Source organism: Lampetra planeri, chromosome 23, assembly GCF_965212315.1.
Source record: "Lampetra planeri chromosome 23, kcLamPlan1.2.h2, whole genome shotgun sequence".
NCBI classification, from domain to species: domain Eukaryota; kingdom Metazoa; phylum Chordata; class Hyperoartia; order Petromyzontiformes; family Petromyzontidae; genus Lampetra; species Lampetra planeri.
The window spans coordinates 1,914,065-1,936,228 of NC_136129.1; the positions used below are offsets into that span (position 1 = coordinate 1,914,065).

At 53.8% G+C, this 22,164-nt stretch overlaps 1 protein-coding gene across 1 annotated transcript in view; it reads left to right on the forward strand.

The window, feature by feature from the left end:
• ENPP2 (ectonucleotide pyrophosphatase/phosphodiesterase 2) overlaps positions 1-20,711 on the forward strand; it is a 66,662-nt gene extending 45,951 nt beyond the window's left edge. Inside the window, 11 exon segments of the mRNA XM_078604740.1 lie at positions 2,054-2,070; positions 2,072-2,098; positions 2,100-2,129; positions 2,131-2,226; positions 4,651-4,702; positions 7,018-7,157; positions 9,262-9,397; positions 14,192-14,269; positions 15,746-15,878; positions 16,271-16,430; positions 18,169-20,711. Of these exon segments, the coding sequence (XP_078460866.1) occupies positions 2,054-2,070; positions 2,072-2,098; positions 2,100-2,129; positions 2,131-2,226; positions 4,651-4,702; positions 7,018-7,157; positions 9,262-9,397; positions 14,192-14,269; positions 15,746-15,878; positions 16,271-16,430; positions 18,169-18,333 (1,034 nt within the window). The 3' untranslated portion in view covers positions 18,334-20,711.
• Positions 20,712-22,164: the final 1,453 nt, after the last annotated feature.

Genomic DNA, 22,164 nt, shown 5'->3' on the forward strand with positions numbered 1-22,164 from the left:
AGGATTGGAAGGATGCCCTGGTAGTCCCCCTCTTTAAGAAGGGGGACCGCACAGACTGTAACAACTACAGGGGCATCTCACTCCTCAGTGTGCCGGGAAAGGTCCTGGCAAGGATTATTCAACATCGCCTTGCTAGGCACGCTGAGGAGAGGCTTGCGGAGCCCCAATGCGGTTTCAGGCAAGGGTGGTCCTGCACAGATGCCATATTTTCTGTCCGTTTGCTACAGCAGAGGTGCAGGGAATTCCAACAAGACCTACATCTTTGCTTTATTGACCTGGTCAAGGCCTATGATACCATCAGTAGGCCTGGGCTCTGGGTTGTTCTTTGTGCTTTTGGAGTCCATGACCCTCTGCTCATGATCATTAAGGACCTTCATGATGGTGAGCGGGCCCGGATAAAACTACGTGGCCGGGAGTCAGAGCCTTTCCCTGTACACCTTTGGGTGCGACAAGGATGTCCTCTGGCTCTCACATTATTTAACATCTATTTTGACCACGTAGTTCGTGAAGCCTTCAATAGCTGTACTGGGGGAATTTCCATTTGGTACAGATATAATGGGAGGCTGATCGATGCCCGGGTGCGATCAAGGGATGGCTCCCTATCGGTCAACCACATTATGTATGCCGATGATTTGGTAATAGCTGCTCATTCAGAGGAGGAGTTGGAGACGCTGCTGTTGAGACTGGAGCGTGCCACTAAGAGGTGGGGCCTTACCATCAACCCCACCAAAACTAAGCACCTGCCTGGGTATTTTGTACCATCGGACACTCCACCCCCACAACTCCCAATCGGTGATGGGGCAGTAGTGGAGCGAGTGGAGAGTTTCCCATACCTGGGCAGTGTGCTTATGACTGGCTCCAGTTTAACAGCAGAGGTCTCACTCCGAATCAGTCGAGCGACAATATCTTTTCATCGGTTGCGTAACGCTGTGTGGAAGCTACCTGGTCTGTCGCTCCGCACGAAGCTTCAGGTCTTCTCGGCCACAGTCATTCCCTCCCTTCTCTACGCTTGCGAAACGTGGACCCCCCTAATGGAGCATCTTCGCCGGCTGGAAACATTTAGGCTGGCCTGCCTACGATCTATTCTGGGTTTAACCAGGCTGGATTGTGTAAGGAGCTCACAAATCCTTGAAAGATCTGGGCAAAGTCCAATCGGTGAGCTCCTCCGGCAGGCAAGGCTGCGTTGGCTGGGTCATGTAGCCCGCATGCCTAGCCACCGCATGCCTAAACAGCTTTTGTTCGGCCGGATCGAGGGTGCTAAACGGGCGCGGCACGGGCTAGAGAAGAGATGGAGTGATGTGGTACAGGAGGACGTGGAGCTGAGTGGATTTGCCGATGACTGGTACCAGCGGTGTCAAGATTGGCCTCTGTGGAGGAGGCTCGTGAAGGACGCTACTGGGCAGTTGGAGGCAGTCACCCTCCAGCAACAACGGAGGGCGGAGGAGCGACGCTCACAACAACGAGCGGAGCACCGGGTGGCTAAAGCACAGCAAGTTGGCACAGTAGGCGACACAGGTGGTGCATCAGCCAGTCATCACGGTCATCTTAGTCAGTCGACCCGTGGCACCTGGGTCTGCCCCGTGACCTCCTGCGAGCGGAGCGTTCGACACTTCACGTGGCCTCAAGGTGCACATGGCCTGGCACAAGCGTCGTGGTGACGTCACCGCCACTTAGTGGCGAATGGCGGTTGTTGTTGTCAGGGTGTGTGTGTGTCAGGATGCGTATTGTGGGGAGTAGTAGTCTAGTGGTTAGCGTGCTGGACTTTTAACCTGGCGGCCCGAGTTCAATTCCTGCTCACAGTCAACACCAGTGACGATTATCTGAATCGTTCCTGGGCCTCCCCTAGGTCGACTCAGCCTTAAATGAGTACTTGGTGCGGTATGTAAACATCGCGACTGGGGAGACAAAGGTGGCCGGGCGTGGTGCTGGCCACCCACCCCCTCGTGTGCCATTCCGGCCTTCTTCGGTACTGCCCGCTAACAGCACTTGCCCCGACAGTCCGTTTGCAGTGATGTTTGCGCTAACGGTGCGCTCGGTGTTATGCCTCGCGTAGACCTCTTGGGAGTGATGCCCCATGCCGAACAACGGCACGCACGGCAAGCCTGAACCACCTCCTGCGGAGGCCGGTGCAACCGGCCGGCGCTGCCCGAAGAGGTCTCCAAGCCGGCCTCGTGCCCGGCCACCGTCGCGGCCGACGAGGACCCGCAGTGCGAATGCGACCCCGGGGTACCGGCGGCACGGAGCTCACTCACCCCCCCACTCACCCCCCCACTCACCCACCCCCCCCACTCAACGCCCCGCTCACCCCCCCGCTCACCCCTCCATTCATCCCCCCCCCCCGACTCAGCGCCATGCTCACCCCCCCCACTCACCCCCCCCACTCAACGCCCCGCTCACCCCCCCCCCCCCCCACTGAACGCCGCGCTCACCCCCCCCCCACTCACCCACCCCCCCCCACTCAACGCCCCGCTCACCCCCCCCCCACTCAACGCCCCGCTCACCCCCCCGCTCACCCCCCCGTTCATCCCCCCCCCGACTCAACGCCGTGCTCACCCCCCCCCCACTCACCCCCCCCACTCAACGCCCCACTCACCCCCCCCCCACTCAACGCCACGCTCACCCCCCCCCCACTCATCCACCCCCCCCCACTCAACGCCCCGCTCACCCCCCCCCACTCAACGCTCCGCTCACCCCTCCCCCCACTCACGCCAACTCACCCCCATTCACTCCCCGCTCACCTCCCGCTCACCCTCCGCTCGCCCCCCAACTCACCCCAACTCACCTCTACTCACCCCCCCGCTCACTCCCACATCCGCTCCCCGCTCACCCCAACTCACCCCCCGCTCTCCCACCCTCCCTGCTTGCCCCCCACCACTCGCTCGCCACTCACACCAACGCGGCTCAATTAGACATTGAGGCACGGGTGCTCATCTCTCGTTCGCAGCCCTGAAAAAAAACCCAGTCGTGGAAATTCCACATTCCTATGGCGAGGGCGAGTCTGCCCTATAGGACGACCGCTATTGACTTCCCGCAAAGTGGTGCCGATTGTATTGACCCCGGAGAGGAGGAAGGGATGGGCTGAGTTGACCGCCTAATCGGGATGCGAACTCGCGAGTTAAAATTAACCATTTTGTATTTTACAAGGTAAGGCCCTACTGAGCTGTGTAGATCTTTTTCAGAAGCTACCCTGGCCATGACAAATGATAGCTCAACCACGTGGCTTATCGTCACGTGGAAATCTATATCAACCAAATACTCTAAACGCGTGATGTCGATCCTCAATGTGGAAGGGAAAAACCGGAGGACCCGGAGAAAAATCCACGCGGCTATGGGGAAAGAGAGAGAGAGAGACACGCACAAACTAACTACAAATATACAACAGGCGTCAGGGTCGGAATCAAACCCGTGACCTCCTGTATACCAGGCGAGGTAGTTAACATCTCCGAGCCACTGTGGCGCCCAGATCTCCCGACTGCGTGCCACTCGCTCGTTCGCCGGCTACAGCGACAACGTTTAGGCCGCAATATTGATTGCATGTTAAAGATAGTTTTTATTTCACGTGCACATTCCTCTTATTGTTGTTGTTGTCGTTAGTCTGCTCGTTCAAACCTCAGGCTAAGCCTCGCTGAGTCTCAAGTCTCATTCTCAGGAGGCTCATCATGTCGCAAGGACCAAGCGATCTTGCTGCTGCTGCTGTGAAATCACAAATGAGTCATTTGGCATGAGGTTCTTTTGCCACTGCCAGTTGCTTGTTTTTGTTGTTGTTGGTTTAACACCTAGTCGTGGGTTTCCACGACCAATATTATCCATAATAGAGGTCTTTTTTTGGGTTAGATCGCGTAAATATGAATGTATCATTGAACCCGCCACCACGACTACCCGACATAGCCGATCAGTCAAGGGTTTGTCACGAAAACAAAACTGTGCCCAATTCGTTACCAGATCAGCACGCAACCGGTTGTGTGTTGCAGAGTAAACTCACTACAACGTTTATAATTCGAGTAGCATGACGTTTACGCCGGTAAATACAACAACCAGCCTCGCCAGGCGACTGATTGCGACGTTTTGTTTCCGTTGCCAACCTTACTCATTGGCTGTGTGAGGTGGTGGTGGCAGGTTTAACGACACATTCACGTTCACGCGATCTAACCCTGACAAAACCTCTATCATGGATGGTTTTGTTCTTGTTGATTAGCAGACTACACGCAGAGAGGCGCCAGAGTCGGGAATCGAACCCCAGTAATTTTTGTTGCCGTGAGGTGCGAGTGTTACCACGGCAAGTGGCACCAGGTGGCACTCGTGTATGTGCTGTATGTTGAACTTCTTTCGCACCGTACGTAGCCACCCACGCTAATCGGAGGTGCGGGGGGAATGGCAACAAACGAAACACAGCAACAACAACAACATGCAGTTCTAAAGAAATTACTTCGTCAATCTAGATGATGATTTTAAAGTTGCGTTGCTCGCAGCGGCTTCATAATACCGTAAGGGAAGAGCATTCCAGACGGCCGCGGGAGCACGTCTGAAAACGCGCGTAGCAGCCCCGACAACAACGACGCAGGAGGCCGTCGTACGGGGGGAGAGGCCGTCGCTAACGCCGCCAGCGCCACCAGCGCCGCTGACGCGCTCCTCTCTGCTTCTTTGTTGCAGTCGTACCCGGCCGATTCGCTCAACCGCCAGCTGCTCAACTCCGTCCCGCAAGGTGCGTTGAGCCCCCCGCCTTGCGCCCGACCTCGCCGTTGGAAACGCGCCGATGAGCGAGCTGCGTCCGTCTGTCCCCGTGCGCCTGCGTGTCTGTGTGTCTGTGTGTCTGTGCTTCTGTGTGTCTGTGCGTGTGCGTCTGTGTGTCTGTCTTTGTGGTGCATCGGGCCAGTCACGTGGGGAGCGGTAGTGTAGCGGTTAGCCTCAAATAAGTACCTGGTGCGGTGCGTAATAAACATCGCCACTAGGGAGACAAAGGTGGCGGGGAGTGGTTGCTGGCAACGCACTCACCCCCTTCATCTGCCGTGCCGGTCTTCATAGGTGCTCCTAACAGCACTTGCCCCAACAGCCTGTTACAGGCTATATGGGGCGGGGGATCTTTGTCTTTGTGTGGAACGGCGGGGTGGCGATGATGACGCTCGTAGAGTTGTGATCCGTTGATTCGATGTGAAGGGAACTTTGAAGAAGGTCTCGAAGTTGGGGGTAGAGAACCCCCGGACGCAGTGGCTCCATGGGTTATCCCGGCAGCATTTGGAATGAACAAAACAAAAAAACTCAGCGGTAAAAAGATTCACAAACACAAACACCCAGCGCTGAATTAGGCATCGTCACGCATGGCGAAGTTGTCACGCCTAACGATTACTCAATCTACGCTAAACTCATTTTTAAGACCCCACTGAGCTCTTTCTCAGAAGCAACGTGGACCATCACAAATGATAGCCCGACCAAGTGGCTCATCATCATCATCGCGTGGAGGTTTATTGCAGTCAAAGACTCTAAATCGCGTGATTATTTATTCTAAATGTGGAGGGCAAAACCGGAGGACCCGGAGAAAAATCCACCCAGCCACGGGGAGAGAGACACGCAAACTCAAAATACACAGCAGCAGGCGGCAAGCTCGGGATCAAACCCATGACCTCCTGTGCACCAGGCGAGGTAGTTAACATCTCCTAGCCACCGCAATGCACGCGAATACGAGACGGTGGGCATTTTATTAGGTATTTATTTTTTAAATAGGAAGCATTTTTTGGTCACGAAAGAACGCCAGAATACGGTGCACGCGAAGCGGGAGGGAAAACGACAACGGATAACGCGGAACAAGCTCGGAGCAACACAACCAACGCAGGGATTCATAAACGACGTCACGAAGAGGTCACTTGAAGAGCCACAATGCACCGTGATGATGACGAGACGGTGACACGTGATGAATGACGTCACGAAGAGGTCACTTGTGGAACCACGTAGTCTTAACCTTCACTGCAGCCTTGCACCCCTTTGATTCTCAATCGCTAAACAATGTAGAATGTTAATAGACACGCAGGGTTTGATGAGAGAAAGTAAGGTGTAACTTGACGTGCCCCGTGCTTGATTTGTATTTTCGATTATTTACCTTCTAAAAACGAACTTGGCCCTGTCTCGCACCCCCAGAAAGGGCATCTGCGTGATGCCCCCCAGGTTAAGAAGAAGAGCCACCGGCTTAGCCCTGTGCCCCGACAGCCTCTCTGCAACATGAACTCGCCCACTGTGCCCGGACACACATGGGGCTCGAGACGTCAGAGCTGCAAATCCACATCATCACCTCTCGTGATAGCAGTGATGGCGGTGTCAACGCGTTGCCATTGTCCTCGAGTCCGATTGTCTCATCGCCATTAACAGAGCTTGCGCCACCTTGCAGACTGTTGCTTTACCCAAGATGACGATGATGATGGTGGTGGCGGTGGTATGGTGGTGGTATGGTGGTGGTGGTGGTATGGTGGCGGTATGGTGGTGGTATGGTGGTGGTATAGTGGTGTTGCTCTTCGTGTGGCTGACGTTGATGTCGAGCATTTGGATTTTACACCGAGGTGGTCGATGAGCGTGATGATTGCGTCAGGAGGTGTAGCCGAGTGGGGAATCATCGCTGCTGTGATGATGACGCCTTCCTATCGATCTCTGTGTGAGTCTGTGGGTCTCTGTGTGAGTCTATGGGTCTCACTGTGAGTCTATGGGTCTCACTGTGAGTCGATGGAGTGTATCGCTGCTGTGGTGATGATGATGCCTCCTCGTCCGTCAATCGGGCATCGAGCCGTCATTCTACGTCCCGTGGTTCTGTTCTGGGTTATGACCACAGTATCCGCACACCGTCCGGAGAAATCTTTCATTTCCCATTTGTGCATCATCATCAGCATCACCGAGTATCATGAGCTGCTGCGGCTGCTCTGGTTTGTGTGCGGATGCAGCTCAGGATTTGGGGCCCATGAAGCTTGTGATGATGGCGATGATGATGATGATGATGGCGATGATGATGACAGCGATGTCGACGATATCTGTTTGCAGATAATCACCACTTACCATTCGGCCGGCCCAGGGTGCTGCTGGACACGCGCTACTGCCTGCTGCACCACACGGGCTTCGAGAGCGCCTACAGCGAGGATTACCGCATGCCCCTGTGGACCTCCTTCACACTGCCCAAAAGCGTGAGCCCTGCCCTCCCCCTGCCCTCCCCTGCCCTCCCCCTGCCCTCCCCCTGCCCTCCCCTGCGGCCGCTCGCCCCCCCGGTTCACCGCTCGTGGCGTCGCGGGTCGCGTGGCGTGGCCGAGCCGTTCCGGGGGGTCGGTTGGCCCGCTCGTGGCCGGGCGACGTCGCGAGCAGGCCGAGGTTTGGGGGGGTGAGGGAAGTGGGGAGGGGGGGGGGGCCCGGTCGCAACACGGCGGCCCGGCGGGCGGCAGAGCGCTGACCGCTCGTTGCGGTCGGTTCGAATTTGGGTGGCCGCCCCGGTTAACGCTGCGGGTGCAGTGACGCCGCTTCCTTGCTGCCTCGCGGCGGGCGCTAGCGATGCCGTGAGTGGCGCCATTCAGAGGGAGAGTGGCGGGGGGCCGTCACGCACCGCCAGCGGCTGCGACGCAGTCGGCGAATTTGGCAAATTTGAAAACTGACACGCGGGCAATTTTTTTAAATAATTTGTTTTAATTAAACGTCACGCTGGCTTGCCTGCCGAAAACCTGGCAGGACCCCCCACCACCCCCTGAACAAAGAGCAGAATCGAGACTCTTTCGTGAGGCTTCAATGGGTAAACGAGTGGATTGAAATCAAAGAGTAATCATCTCGCTGCAGATAGTGGCACAATGAACTCAATAATTAACCCCCCTCTCCGCCGCCGTAATCCTCGCCGCCCCTCTAAACGAGTTGACCGGACAATGGAGTTTGTGTTGCGTTTTCAGTTTTAGCTTCTCTTGGCCTTCCACGAAAACGTGCTTCTGCAATGAGCACCATCCCTCTTCAATAGCTAGTAACTGATTGATTGCACATTATGTGTTTGTTTGGCAAACCTCGTTAATAATTTACCTGGGCAAGGGGCCACGTCTACCAGAGAGGGCCCCTTGTGCTATGAACATCTGGGGTAGTTCACCAAGCATTGGTGCAAGCAAAGTCTGACTCTGCTGCTGCTGCTGATGAGACACGCAATGTCGAAACCGGTCCAGAGTTTTGTTTGTGTTAAACCAGTGCTGTTGATGAGATGCACTCCCACAAGGCCGTTTGGCTGATGGGATTTGTAAACAAAAATACTGTATTTTTGTTAGGAGAGACAAATGATAAATAATAAATGATCATTTCATATAGTTAACTACCTCGCCTGGTATACAGGAGGTTGTGGGTTCGATCCCGACCCTGACTCCTGCTGTTAATTTGGAATTTGCGGTGTCTCTCTCTCTCTCTCCATGGTCACATGGATTTGTCTCCGGGTCCTCCGGTTTTATCCCGCCACATTTAGAATCAACGTCATATTTGGCTGCTGTTATAAATTTCCACATCATGATGATGATGATAAGCTATCATTTATGATGGCCAGGTCGCTTCTGAAAAAAAGAGCGACATAGTTTAAAGTTGAGAGGCGCGCGAAGGAGGAACCACAGATACCAGCGATTGCCCAAGCACTGCAGTCCTCTGTATATGAAGGCGTTAGCGAGCACCTATTAGGCCTTTCCCACTTCCGAGACGTCGGCAACGTTGGCGGGTGGTGGGTGTCCCGTGCACCTCTGAATCTCGGAACGCGCGAGCGGGCGGTTCACAGCGTTACATTTGCTTTAGAGCGGCGTGGTAGAAGCAGCACCCGTTGTTTTTAATGAACATTGTTACTCACCACAGAGAACCGTCGCGACGCGACCGCCACAGCCTCTCCCGCATGGCCTTGTGGGAGCCTCAGGAACCGATGACGTACGTTCCGATGGCGTAAACGCATGTATAAGTATTCGTCATCGGAACGGAATTGGAATAAAAACCGGTGCACGTGCGTACACGCGTACGTACATGTGTACGTACGCGTGTACGTACATGTGTACGTGTGTGCGTTCCGTTTGTACATGAACGAGTACGTCACGTACATGTGTACGTGTCTATGTTCCGTTCGTACGTGCACACGTACGTCACATACACATGTACGTGTGTGTGTTCTGTTCGTACATGCACGCGTACGGACGTCACGTACACGTGTGTACGTGGGTGTGTTTCGTGCGTACATGCACGCGTATGTACATCATGTACACGTGTACGTGTGTGTGTTCGTACGTGCACGCCTCGCAGATCAACATCAACGAGCCCTCGGCCGCGCTCGCCCAGTGCTTGAAGCCCGACATCCGGATCCCCGTCAGCAAAGTCACGGCCTGCAAAGCCTTCAAGTCCACGTCCGACCTCTCCTACGGCTACCTCTACCCCCCGAGTAAGGCACCGCGCGCCCCTGGGGCCTCACACAAAAGGGGGCAGCCTGCCCCTGGGGCCTCACACAAAAGGGGGCAGCCTTCCCCTGGGGCCCTCACACAAAAGAGGGCAGCCTGCCCCTGGGGCCTCACACAAAAGGGGGCAGCCTGCCCCTGGGGCCTCACACAAAAGGGGGCAGCCTGCCCGTGGGGCCCTCACACAAAAGAAGGCAGCCTGCCCCTGGGGCCTCACACAAAAGGGGGCAGCCTGCCCCTGGGGCCTCACACAAAAGGGGGCAGCCTGCCCCTGGGGCCCTCGCACAAAAGGGGGCAGCCTGCCCCTGGGGCCCTCACACAAAAGAGGGCAGCCTGCCCCTGGGGCCCTCGCACAAAAGGGGGCAGCCTGCCCCTGGGGCCCTCGCACAAAAGGGGGCAGCCTGCCCCTGGGGCCTCACATAAAAGGGGGCAGCCTGCCCCTGGGGCCCTCGCACAAAAGGGGGCAGCCTGCCCCTGGGGCCTCACACAAAAGGGGGCAGCCTGCCCCTGGGGCCTCACACAAAAGGGGGCAGCCTGCCCCTGGGACCTCACACAAAAGGGGCTAAAATGGTGATGTCAACTTATACCGCTGCGCTGCCACAGCACGGTATTCACTCGCGCTTGGAGATAGAAGATGACTCAGAGTTGCGAGGGCGCCACGGTGGCGAGGTGTTTACTCCCTCGCCTGGTATACAGGAGGTCGTGGGTTCGATCCAGACCCTGACGCCTGCTGTATATTTGGAGTTTGCGGTGTCTCTCTCATCATCACGGTGGCTAGGAGATGCTAACTCCCTCGCCTGATTTGCAGGATATCGTGGGTTCGATCCTGACCCTGAGGCCTGCTGCTGTATATTTAGAGTTTGTGTGTATCTTTCCCCGTGTTCACGTGAGAACTGACACACGTCGAGAGTATTTGGTTGCTGCTATAAAATGTCCACGTGGTGATGAGGCCACTTTGTTGCGCTATCATTTGTGATAGCCAGGTCGCTTCTGAATAAGAGTTACATAGCTCAGTAGGGGCCTTACCTGGTACAATAAAAAGTAGTTTAGTAGCTTGCGAGGACAAAGCACAGACGAGCGGGTAAAGTCAGCCAGGCGGTTAGCCGATGCCAAATTCCACCGCCTATATATATTAAAGATGCTATCGGCCAATCAATGAGTACACACGTGTGTATGTATGATGAACTTCTTTAACGCCATACGTAGCCAACCGTGCTCCCGAACAAAACCCACCCGGCGTACGAGAGGGAAACGCTGTACCCCAGGCGTTGGCAAACGCTGCGCCTCCTGAGCGGCGAGCGCTGTGGCTCTTCGGCCTCCCCCCTTGAGGCTCTTTGGCTGCGAAAAAACATTGAATTGTAATTTAGTGTAAAGAAAATGTATTACATTTTTGGCAGGGAATGATGGGGTCACGGCGGAATGCCTTGGTGGTGACGACAAAATAAACACAACAGTCACAAACGGTTCTTGTTAAAGAATAACGGAAGGATCTAGATTTGAAGTTTTTGTGACTGCAGGGATCCATACTCTTTGGTTCTTTCGGTAAAGTCACGTAGGTAGAAAATGTATCTTATTTTATACCTACGTTACTTTACCTAAGTGATTTTACCGAAAGAACCAAAGAGTAATAACGGAAGGGGCGGGGAAAAAAATTAAATAGACGCAAGTTTATTCCATTGCCTATAATACAGCTTTGGTCACGTAAATATATAAATGTGTCATTAAATCCGCCACCAGCCGACACAGCCAATTAGTAAGGTTTGTCACTTAAACAAAATATACGAATTCGTTACTAGCACACCGGCATGTTGGAGAGCAAAGCCACAACGTTTACAATCTGAGTACGACGTTTCGCCAGTAATTACTTCATCAGGCGGGAGCCAGATTTGTGGAGAAGTCCTCACCTATGTGTTGTTGTTGTTGTTGTCGTCGTCAATGTCTGCCGTATACCTGCCGTGTCTGTGTACAAGCAGCTTCTTCTTCTCCTCCTACTTCCTCTTCATCTTCTTTGACATTTGCTGCTGTGCCGCGTCCACCTGGCGCCCATAACGACCGTGCACTAAGAAAAGTGTCCCCGGGGGATTTTTTTTAATTGACAATATTCAAAACAACAACCTCACAGAGCCATTGGTAAATGAATCCAGATCGCTAGAAAGTCAACCGATTCTCCCAACAAATATATAGCTTTTGGGAAAAGTTCAATTCGAGCAGATACTTGAGCCCAGCGTTCGTGACGTGAAGCGTTCCACAAGGCTCGGAGAATATCAATAATTCTGTACTGCCTTCTACTCGCAGAGTCAGGGTACAGCTCCTCCTTGACACCCACCCACAGGCAGAAGAGAGTGAGATGGAACAGATGGAGATTAGTCCACACACTATGCTGTACCGCCTTGTCCTGGCAGAGCCAAGGGTACAGCTCCTCTGTCTAGGAAGTTCACCATATGTGTGTTGAACTTTCACACCGTACGTAGTCAACCGTGCCAATCGGAGGTGCCGGGGAAGGACAACAGACTAAACACTAAAAGCAGCCCTAAAGAAATGAGTTTGTCGATAAAAATGATGATGATTTAAAAGTGCACTGCTCCAGTGGCTTCTTAATATCGGAAGGGAAGAGCATTCCAGACGGCCCGCAGGAGAAGCACGTCTGAAAGTGCCGTGCGGTGAAGCGGTGACCACGACCACCTTTGTTCGACAGCTCGCAGCCAAAAGCCATTGCTGCTGCCACTGCTGCTGCGAGGATGAGCGGATTTGTTACCATAATGATAGTGTTTAGGGCAGAGTTGTTACCGTGGCGATGATGCTTAGTGCGGAGTTGTTACCGTGGCGACGATGTTTAAAGCGGAGTTGTTACTGTGGCGACGGTGTTTAGAGCGGAGTTGTTACCTTGGCGATGGTGTTTAGAGCGAAGTTGTTACCGTGGCGACGATTTTTAGAGTAGAGTTGTTACCGTGGCGATGGTGTTTAGAGTAGAGTTGTTACCTTGGCAACGGTGTTTAGAGCGGAGTTGTTACCGTGGCAACGGTGTTTGGAGTGGAGTTGTTACCGGGGCGACGATGTTTAGAGCGGAGTTGGTACCGTGGCGACGGTGTTTAGAGCGGGGTTGTTGCCATGGCGACGGTGTTTAGAGTGGAGTTGTTACCTTGGCGATGGTGTTTAGAGCGAAGTTGTTACCGTGGCGACGATTTTTAGAGTAGAGTTGTTACCGTGGCGATGGTGTTTAGAGTAGAGTTGTTACCTTGGCAACGGTGTTTAGAGCGGAGTTGTTACCATGACGACGCTGTTTAGAGCAGAGTTGTTACCATGACGACGGTGTTTAGAGCGGAGTTGTTACCGTGACGACGGTTTACACTCCTTGACCTGTGTGTGTCTGTGTGTCTGTGTGTGTCTGTTTGTCTGTGTGTGTGTCGGATGGGGAGCGGTAGTGTAGCGTTAGCGCGCTGCGCTATGAACCTAGCGACCCGGGTTCAATTCCCGCTCACGGCCAACACCAGTGAGGATTATCTGAACCGGTCCTGGGCCTCCCCTAGGTCGACTCAGCCTGAAATGAGTACCTGGTGTGATGTGTAAACATCGCCACTGGGGAGACAAAGGCGGTCGAGCGTGGTGCTGGCCACCCACCCCCTCGTGTACCGCTCCGGCCTTCATAGGTGCTCGCTAACGGCACTTGCCCCTACAGTCTGTTCAGGCTATACGGGGGATCTTTATCTTTGTGTCGGACGGAAACGCTGTGGTGGGTAACTTCCGTGGGGGGAGCGCCAACTTAGATTGGCCTTTCCCTTAATGGCGTTTGTAACCACCACAGTGGCCAAATGGGGGCTCTGGATGGGTGCGAGTGGCTGGTAACCCCTCCACCTTCAATTAACTACCACTAAACTACGAGGTCAAAAAATGTTTAAGCTTGTGCCGGAGGCCCCGGGGAGACACAGACACACACAAGGTGTGTGTCTCGCTCGGTGTGTCTTTGTGTGTGTCTCTCCCTGCATTTGTGTCTGCCTATGCTGTTCCTGTGTCTGTGCTTTATCATTCATTCTTACCTGATGATGGTTGCTTGTGTTGCAACCGAAACGTCGTTTTCTATTATTATTTCATTTTATTTTCTACGTGACTTTACTGAAAGAACCAAATAGTAATTCCTGCAGTCACGAAAGCTTCGAATCTAGTTTGAGCTCGCATATCCTTGAAATATCTGGACAAAGTCCCATCAGTGAGCTCCTCCGGCAGGCAAGGCTGCGTTGGCTGGGTCATGTAGCCCGCATGCCCAGCCACCGCATGCCTAAACAGCTTTTGTTCGGCTGGATCGAGGGGGCTAAATGGGCGTGGCACGGTCTAGAGAAGCGATGGAGTGATGTGGTACAGGAGGACGTGGAGCTGAGTGGACTTGCCGATGACCGGTACCAGCGGTGTCAAGATCGGCCTCTGTGGAGGAGGCTCGTGAAGTACGCTACCGGGCAGTTGGAGGCAGTCACCCTCCAACAACAACGGAGGGCAGAGGAGCGACGCTCACAACAACCAGTGGAGCGCCGGGTGGCTAAAGCACAGCAAGTTGGCACAGTAGGGGGCACAGGTGGCGCATCAGCCAGTCGTCTCAGTCAGTCAACCCGTGGCACTTGGGTCTGCCCCGTGACCTCCTGCCAGCGGGCGTTCGACACTTCACGTGGCCTCAATGTGCACATAGCCTGGCACAAGCGTCGTGGTGATGTCACTGCCACTTAGTGGCGAATGGCGGTTGTTGTTGTTGTGTTTCTGTGTGTGTGTCAATTTCCCGAATCCCACCGTTGCAGGCCTCAGCCGATCGGAGTCGTCGATGCACGAGGGTCTGCTGGCATCGAACATCGTGCCCATGTACAAGCCGTTCAAACGCAAGTTCCCCACACCGGCGCCCACCGATCGTTTTTTTTTTTCCCGAGTTGATTTTTCGAGCGACCCAGGTGAGGGCTCTTGGAAGATGGAGAGAGAGAGAGAGAGACAGAGAGAGAGAGACAGAGACAGACAGAGAGAGACAGAGTCAGACAGAGACAGACAGACAGAAAGAGAGACAGAGACAGACAGAGAGACAGAGAGAGACAGAGACAGAGAGAGACAGAGACAGACAGAGAGAGAGACAGACAGAAAGACAGAGAGAGAGAGACAGAGAGAGACAGAACGAGAGACAGAGATAGACAGAGACCGATTGAGACAGAGAGACAGAGAGAGGCCATGATGGGAGAGTTGTATCGGCGCTTCGAGCAAATACGTTCCCTGCAGTGCAAGTCGGCTCATGGGGAGTCATTTAAAATTAAATTTTTTTCACACCGATCCTCGTAATTATTTGCGAATGAAGTCGAGAGAGAAACCCTCAAGTGGATATGGGGCGGTGGGCGGTGACCGCATGGTGCCGACACGTGAAGGGATGAGGGTTTAACGGGGTCCATTTCCGCCAAGGTACGCAATGCCTTGCCACTGCCGGATTTATATATGACGTTTCATTCCCTCTTTTGCCGCCACTCACGGGAGTTGGCCGTTGCGTGCCGATGCAGAGGGGCCGAACTTTTGTCCAAATTCTGAACAAGTGCACGGCAAATTGACCCTCGGCTGGCATCCACGGAGGTCAGCGGTCGTCGCCAACCCAGCTGTGAGCGCGTGGCAGGGACCCTGCTGGGCAGGAGCCGTGAGACTCGGCGCGGCTCTCGTGGGTGAACAAGCGCAATAGTGACGACGGCGGCGACAGTGATGATGACGACAACTACGACGATGTTGATGACGTTGATGATGACGATGATGATGATGACGATGATGATAACAATGACGGTGATGACGACGATGATGACAATGACAATGGTGATGATGACGGCAATGTTGATGACGGTAACTTCGATGATGTTGATGACGATGGTGATTATGATGTCAATGACAATGATTCTTCCACCTCCAACTCAGCTTATATATAAGCTCCTAGCTTGGCAGTGTCTCATTCTTCACCTGAAGACGGCTGCTTGCGTTGTAGCCGAAACGTCGTGAGAATTATTTTATTTTATTATGTTTTATTTTTATTATTTTATTACTTCCCTTCTACGTGACTTTACCGAAAGAACCAAGAAGAAAATGACAATGATGACGATGATGACAACGACGATGATGATGATGATGATTTTTATGATGACCATAATGATGATGATGACAATGACGACGATAATGATGATGATGACGCGATGATAATGTCGATGATGATGATGACACGATGACGATGATTACAATGACGACGATGACGACGATAATGACAATAATGATGATGACGATGATGATGACGACGATGACGACAATAACAATAATGACGACGTCCATACTGTCTGAAACAGGAATATGGAAACACTTCCACGACGTGCTGCTCAAGACGTACGGCAACCAGCACCATGGCATCAACGTGGTGAGCGGGCCCGTGTTTGACTACAACGCCGACGGGCACTTCGACCCCGTCGACAAAATCCTGGAGTGAGTCCTTCACGTCAGCAGCCCGCACTGGCCATCGTCAACCACTGACTTAGCTCGTGGCTAGCGACGACGATGATGATGATCATGATGACAGCGGCCATGATGATGATGATGATGATCATGATGACAATGGCAATGACGATGATGATAATCATGACAATGACGATGCTCATGATGACAGCGACTATGATGATCATGATGACAATGGCCATGACGATGATGATAATCATGACAATGACGATGCTCATGATGACAGCGACTATGATGATCATGATGACAATGGCCATGATGATGATGACAATGGCCATGATGATGATGACAACGATGACAATGACGACAACTATGATGATCACGATGACGATGTTGCTGCACGCCATCCCTGCCCGCCCCAGGCACACGGACGCGTCGCTCTTGATGCCGGTCCCCACCCACTACTTCATCGTCATCACGAGCTGCCGGGACAAGGCGAAGGGCCCCAACCAGTGCGAGGGGAAGCTCGAGGCCTCCTCCTTCATCCTGCCGCACAGACCTGACAACGAGGAGAGCTGCAACGTGAGAACACCCCCCAGTGTCCCCACCCCCCCACCCCCAAGTGTCCACCCCCCCCCACCCCCCACTCCCCAGTGTAGACACCCCCAGACACCCCCCAGTGTAGACACCCCCACCCCCCAGTGTACACCCCCCCCACCCCCCCAGTGTCCCCACCCCCCACCCCCCAGTGTAGACACGCCCCACCCCCCAGTTTACACACCCCCCACCCTCCACCCCCCAGTGTAGACACCCCCAGACACCCTCCAGTGTACACCCCCCCACCCCCCAGTGTCCCCACCCCCCACCCCCCAGTATAGACACCCCCCACCCCCCACCCCCCAGTGTCGACACCCCCAGACACCCCCCAGACACCCCCAGCGCTCTCCCTCTCCCGCTCTCTTTCCCGTTCTCTATCAATTAGTAAAGTGTTTTTGTTTACAAACTTTACTAATTGGCTGTGGTCGGGTGGTGGTGGTGGCGGGTTTAACGACACATTTATATTGACGCGATCTAACCCCACAAAAACACCTCTGTTATGGATAATATTGGTTGCCAAAGCCTCCCACTATTGCTGCTGCTACTGCTGCTACGCGTGAATGTGTGCAGGGCGTTTGGATGCTAGAAACCTCCACACGACCATGAGACGCCACTTCGTTTGAGCTGCCATTCGTGATGGCCAGGTCCGCCACTGATAAGAAAGAGTCGTGTAGCTTCAGCGGGGCCTACACCTCCTATGATATATAAATATTTAGAGTAGTTTAATCCGTGTCGCAGTTGCCCGGCTTACACGTGGTCAGGTGAGGAGCGGCCGTACGGCATTCCGTGGCATACGCGGAGCCCTCGTTCGTGGTCGCTTCTGTTCACAATCAGAATGTTTATTTATTATGGGAGGAATCCGATGAGCTGTAAAGCTCTTTCTTCACAAATGTCCAGTAGGGGCACGGGGGTAAGGATGTAACAATTGAGCATTACATTTTTTTTTAAATGAAAAACACCGTTGTGTTAGATTAAGGATAAGTGAAATAACAAAGATATTTACACAAAGTGACGCATTGCATTCACACTTTAACTTTAAAAAGTGGGGTAAAGTTGTATATTTATAAAAAAACGTGTAATAAATTATGTTAAAATAGCTCCATAATATCTTCAGTGGGGCCTTACGTGTCAATAAAGAAAAAAGGAAACGCATGTTAAAAGGATTATTTATTTAAGTAAAATAATAACGGAGCCGTGGCCTGGACATCTGTGAACAACGACTGGACATCTGTTAAGAAGAGCTTTATAGCTCATCGGATTCCTCCAGCATAAATATTGTCACCGTGACGTGACGTCGCCTGCGTGTGTGTGTGTGCGTGCCCATGTGTATGTGCGTGTGTGTGTGCGTGCCCATGTGTATGTGCGTGTGTGTGTGCCCATGTGTATGTGTGTGTGCGCGTGCATGCGTGTGTATATGTGTGTGCGGGCGCCCATGTGCGTGTGTGTTACAGGCTATATGGGAGGTATTTGTCTTTCTGGTTCAGTGGTAGTTGAATTGAAGGTGGAGGGGTTACCAGCCTATCAAGGGCCCCAATTTGGCTGCTGTGGTGGCGACAATCGCCGCGGGGGGAATGGCCGATGTTGCAATTCGCCTTCCCTCCACGGCACAGCTCACATCCACGGCACAGCGTTACCGCCCGGCACCGCCGCAGAGGTAGGGGCACTTAGCCTGGCACGAGCGCCGCGGTGACGTCACGGCGAATGTTGTGCGTGCGTGCCGCAGAGCGACGAGGACGAGTCGCGGTGGGTGGAGGAGCTGGTGAAGATGCACTCGGCGCGCGTGCGCGACGTGGAGCTCCTGTCGGGCCTCGACTTCTTCCACCAGACCAACTTCGCCGTCAACGAGATCATGGCCCTGAAGACGTCGCTGCCGACGTTCACGCTCTGAACGCGCCCGCGCTTTGCCTGTGTGTTGCCCGCGTGTTGCTTGCGTGTTGCCCACACATGGGCAGCCCGCGTGTTGCCCGCGCACGCCCCCTTCCCCCCCACCCCCCCGTTCCGGCGGCTATCTCGTGTTTGATGGTGTATATTTTTCATACCTAATTTGTATTTATTGACAAGCGGAAAAGCAGCAGCAGCAATAAACAAACAACAACAAAAGTAAAAGTAAAAAAAAAGGTGTGGGAGCTTGGGTTGTGGTGGTGGGCGGTCGTTGGGGAGGGAGTTGGCATCTCCGCACGAAATCGTCAACGGACTTTCACGCCCCATTGCCTTTCATTGCCGTCTCGAATTTTGCCAAACAAACGACGTTGACAGCAGCCGCAGCAGCGGCAAACTGCTCGACAATATTTAACTCTCGGTTCCCCCGAAGGAAATGCGACGGCGCCTCTCTCACGCCCGCTGGAGCTTCTGCCGCGCCCGACGGAACGCCGGCCGTCGCGAACCCGAGGTTCGGGCGCGTTACCATGTACCCGTGGAAATGTTTTGTAAAAGTTTGCCGTGCAAGAGAGTGAATATTACGTGGCTTGGACGAGTTTTTATTTCAAACCCCCACCTCTGCCCGCTACCCCAACGAAGCGGCGTGGAGTGTTGCCGTGTCGTACGTATGTTGTACGTATGTTGTACGTATGTTGTACTTATGTTGTACGTATGTTGTACGTATGTTGTATGTTGGACTTATTTCGCACCGTACATAGCCAAACACGCTAATCGGAGGCGTGGGGATAAGGACAACAACACTAAACTCTGAAAGCAGTTCTAAAGAAATTAGTTTTCAATTGAGTATAGCGGTGTCGTGTATATTAGTGTATAGTAGTTTAGTGCACTGTAGTGTATAGTGTAGTGTATAGTGTAGTGTATCGTGATGTATGTATGTTGAATTTCTTTCGAACCGTATGTAGCCAACCGTGCTAATCGGAGGTGCAGGAGTGAGTGGGTGAGTGTGTGGGTGAGTGGGTGGGTGGGTGAGTGGCTGAGTGAGTGTGTGGGTGAGTGTGTGGGTGAGTGAGTGGGTGAGTGTGTGGATGAGTGTGTGGGTGAGTGGGTGAGTGGGGAGCGACCCGAGTTCGATTCCCGCTCACGGCCAAAATCAGTGACAATCATCAGAACCGGTCCTGGGCCTCCCCAAGGTCGACTCAGCCTCAAATGAGTACCTGGTGTGATGTGTGGGCATCGCCACTGGGGAGACAAAGGCGGCCGGGCGTGGTGCTGGCCACCCATCCCCTCGTGCGCCGTTCTGGCCTTCATAGGTGCTCGCTAACAGCACTTGCCCCAACAGTCTGTTACAGGCTATACGGGGGATCTTTGTTTGAGTGGGTGAGTGGGTGGGGAAATGTGTGTGTATGTATGTATGTTGAACTTCTTTAACACCGTACAGCGGGGGATCGACATCGTGAGCCCACGAGCACAACGCTTCAGCGCAACGCTTCAGCCACAACTCTTCAGCGCTGATGCAGTGGGATCGCAAGTTGTACACCGCCACGAAGCTGAATCTCCACGTTCCTCTTCGTCCGCCGAGGTTGATCTCCCCGCGAGGTTCCCGCTGTCGTTGCGCGTGACTCCGGTTGTAAAAAAAAATTCTGGGACATTTATAACTTTGATCGTTTTTATTATTCCGCTTGATGATGACAAAAAAAACCGAATGAGCTTCACCCTTTCCCAGCAAGATGTTCAAACACCAGAGACACCGTTTACAGGTGTAGTAATGCTTATGACTCGTTGACACCGGAGTTGGAGGCACACTTGTTTATTTGAATACCAACTTTGTGACATACACAATTGAGGGGGTATCGGCCCCCTCACCCGTCTATCTGAGGACACACCTCTAGGCTAACCTTAGCCTGCCTCTGAGTCCTCCACTAATGGGCTAGGGGAGGCTATCTTGGCCCGACACTGGTCAGTCGGGCCCGGTACCCAGAGTCCAGACCAGCACTGGCTCTGGCTCTGGTACCACGCCACTGGCTCGAGCCTGCGCGGTCCTGATAAGGACGGCGTACCAGGGGGAGTCCAGGGCTCTATCTCAGACGTCTTCCGCCTCCTCTTCTTTAGCTAAACATCACTCCCGAGCCCCCCGATACATTCCCCTTTTATACACCCCCCTCCCTGAGGGGTGGGGCCCCGGGGGATCGTAACGTCCGAAGCGCGGACGTCGTAGAGGGCACCTGCCCGTGCACTGACGTAGCCCCGCCCACTGTGCTTGTTTACCATAGGCTGCCATGCATAACGGGCTCTCTGTAACAGCCCTACATCACTCCCCCCCACATAGCATGCAGCCGTCCCGGCTGCCAACATACAAAATTTGACAATAAAGGTGCCTTCACCCCCTGACGTGTGCCTCACTATTTTTGAACCATAACAGGAACCAGAACAAGACACAACAACAAGATGAGAAACAACCCGTCGCACCCCCCCGAATAAATACGAATTCCGTAAAAAAAACAGCTTATATACAACCAGCAGGGAACCCACCCCGCACACACAACAAACGGTGAACCCAACATATGTACATCCGAGGAGCGGGAAACACACCATCCACACAACAGCCAATAAACACAACAGCTATGTACACATTTTCCGGCCTCACAACAGTTTGCGCATTTTAGCGCGCGTCCTTGCAGCGGGCCCCTCACACGGGGTAACCCCGCGTGGCGGACCATCAGGTGGCGATTGTCCGTCTTGAGGTGAGCATTCCTCTGACTCCGCGTGACCCTCGGTATCCGCAGGAGGGGTGATCGGGCGTGAGCCCGTCACTCCTGATGCTCCTGAAGGTGGCACAGCCGGCAAGGCATTAGGTGAGAGCGACAGAGACGGACCCAGCAAGTCGGCCGACCCCCCACATGTTTGGCCACGCGCGTGTGAAGTGGGGTTGTGTACCGCAGCGAAGGGTTTTAATCTAGAGGGGTGCACGAACCATCGCCACTTCCCCCACTTGATGCGCACGCACTGCGGACGTAACACCTCCACCACTTCCACAGGGCCCCGCCACGGCCGCACAAGCTTAGAGGAGGTTGCCAGTGGCACCTGGGGGCAGTGCAACCATGCCTTGTCCCCCGGCTTCCACTGCAGCATGTGCGCTCGACTCAATCTGAGGCGCTCATTTGCCTTCTGACGGAGGTCAGAGTTTTGCATTGCAGCATCCCGTGCCTCGGTCAATTTGTCCAGATTAAATTTAACGTGGTCAGCCAGATTAGTTTTTCCCTGCGGCACGGGGATCCGCAACTGGGCACGAACAGGCGGGTCTGGTTCTCGGCCGTACATGAGGTAAAAGGGAGAAAACCCCGTAGCCGCATGGGGTGCCATCCGGTACGCCGCCAAGACCCCCTGAATTTGTAGGTCCCAATCCGTTTGCGAGTCCGAAACTTGTTGTGATAACATGGACGAGATGGTGCGATGCAAACGTTCGACCATCCCGTCAGTTTGTGGGTGATATGGGGAGGTCCGAATTTTCTTTGTGCCCAGGAGATCGCAGACTTGTCTGAGTAGTTTACCGGAAAAATTTCTGCCCTGGTCGGTCAGCAGCCTCTCCGGAGCACCTTTGTCCAGGACATAACCCTGAACAAAGGCCTCCACGATGGCTGCTGCCGACTGGTTGGCCAAAGGCCAGGCCATAGGCCAGCGTGTAAAATACTCGACACCCGTCAACAAATATCTATTCCCTCTGGGGGTGGCGGGGAATGGTCCCAAAATGTCCAGAGTGACCAGCTCGTTTATCCTGGACACTTTGATCGATTGCAAGGGCGGGTTAGACTCCCGTGCCGGCGGTTTGCGTTGTGCACATTGA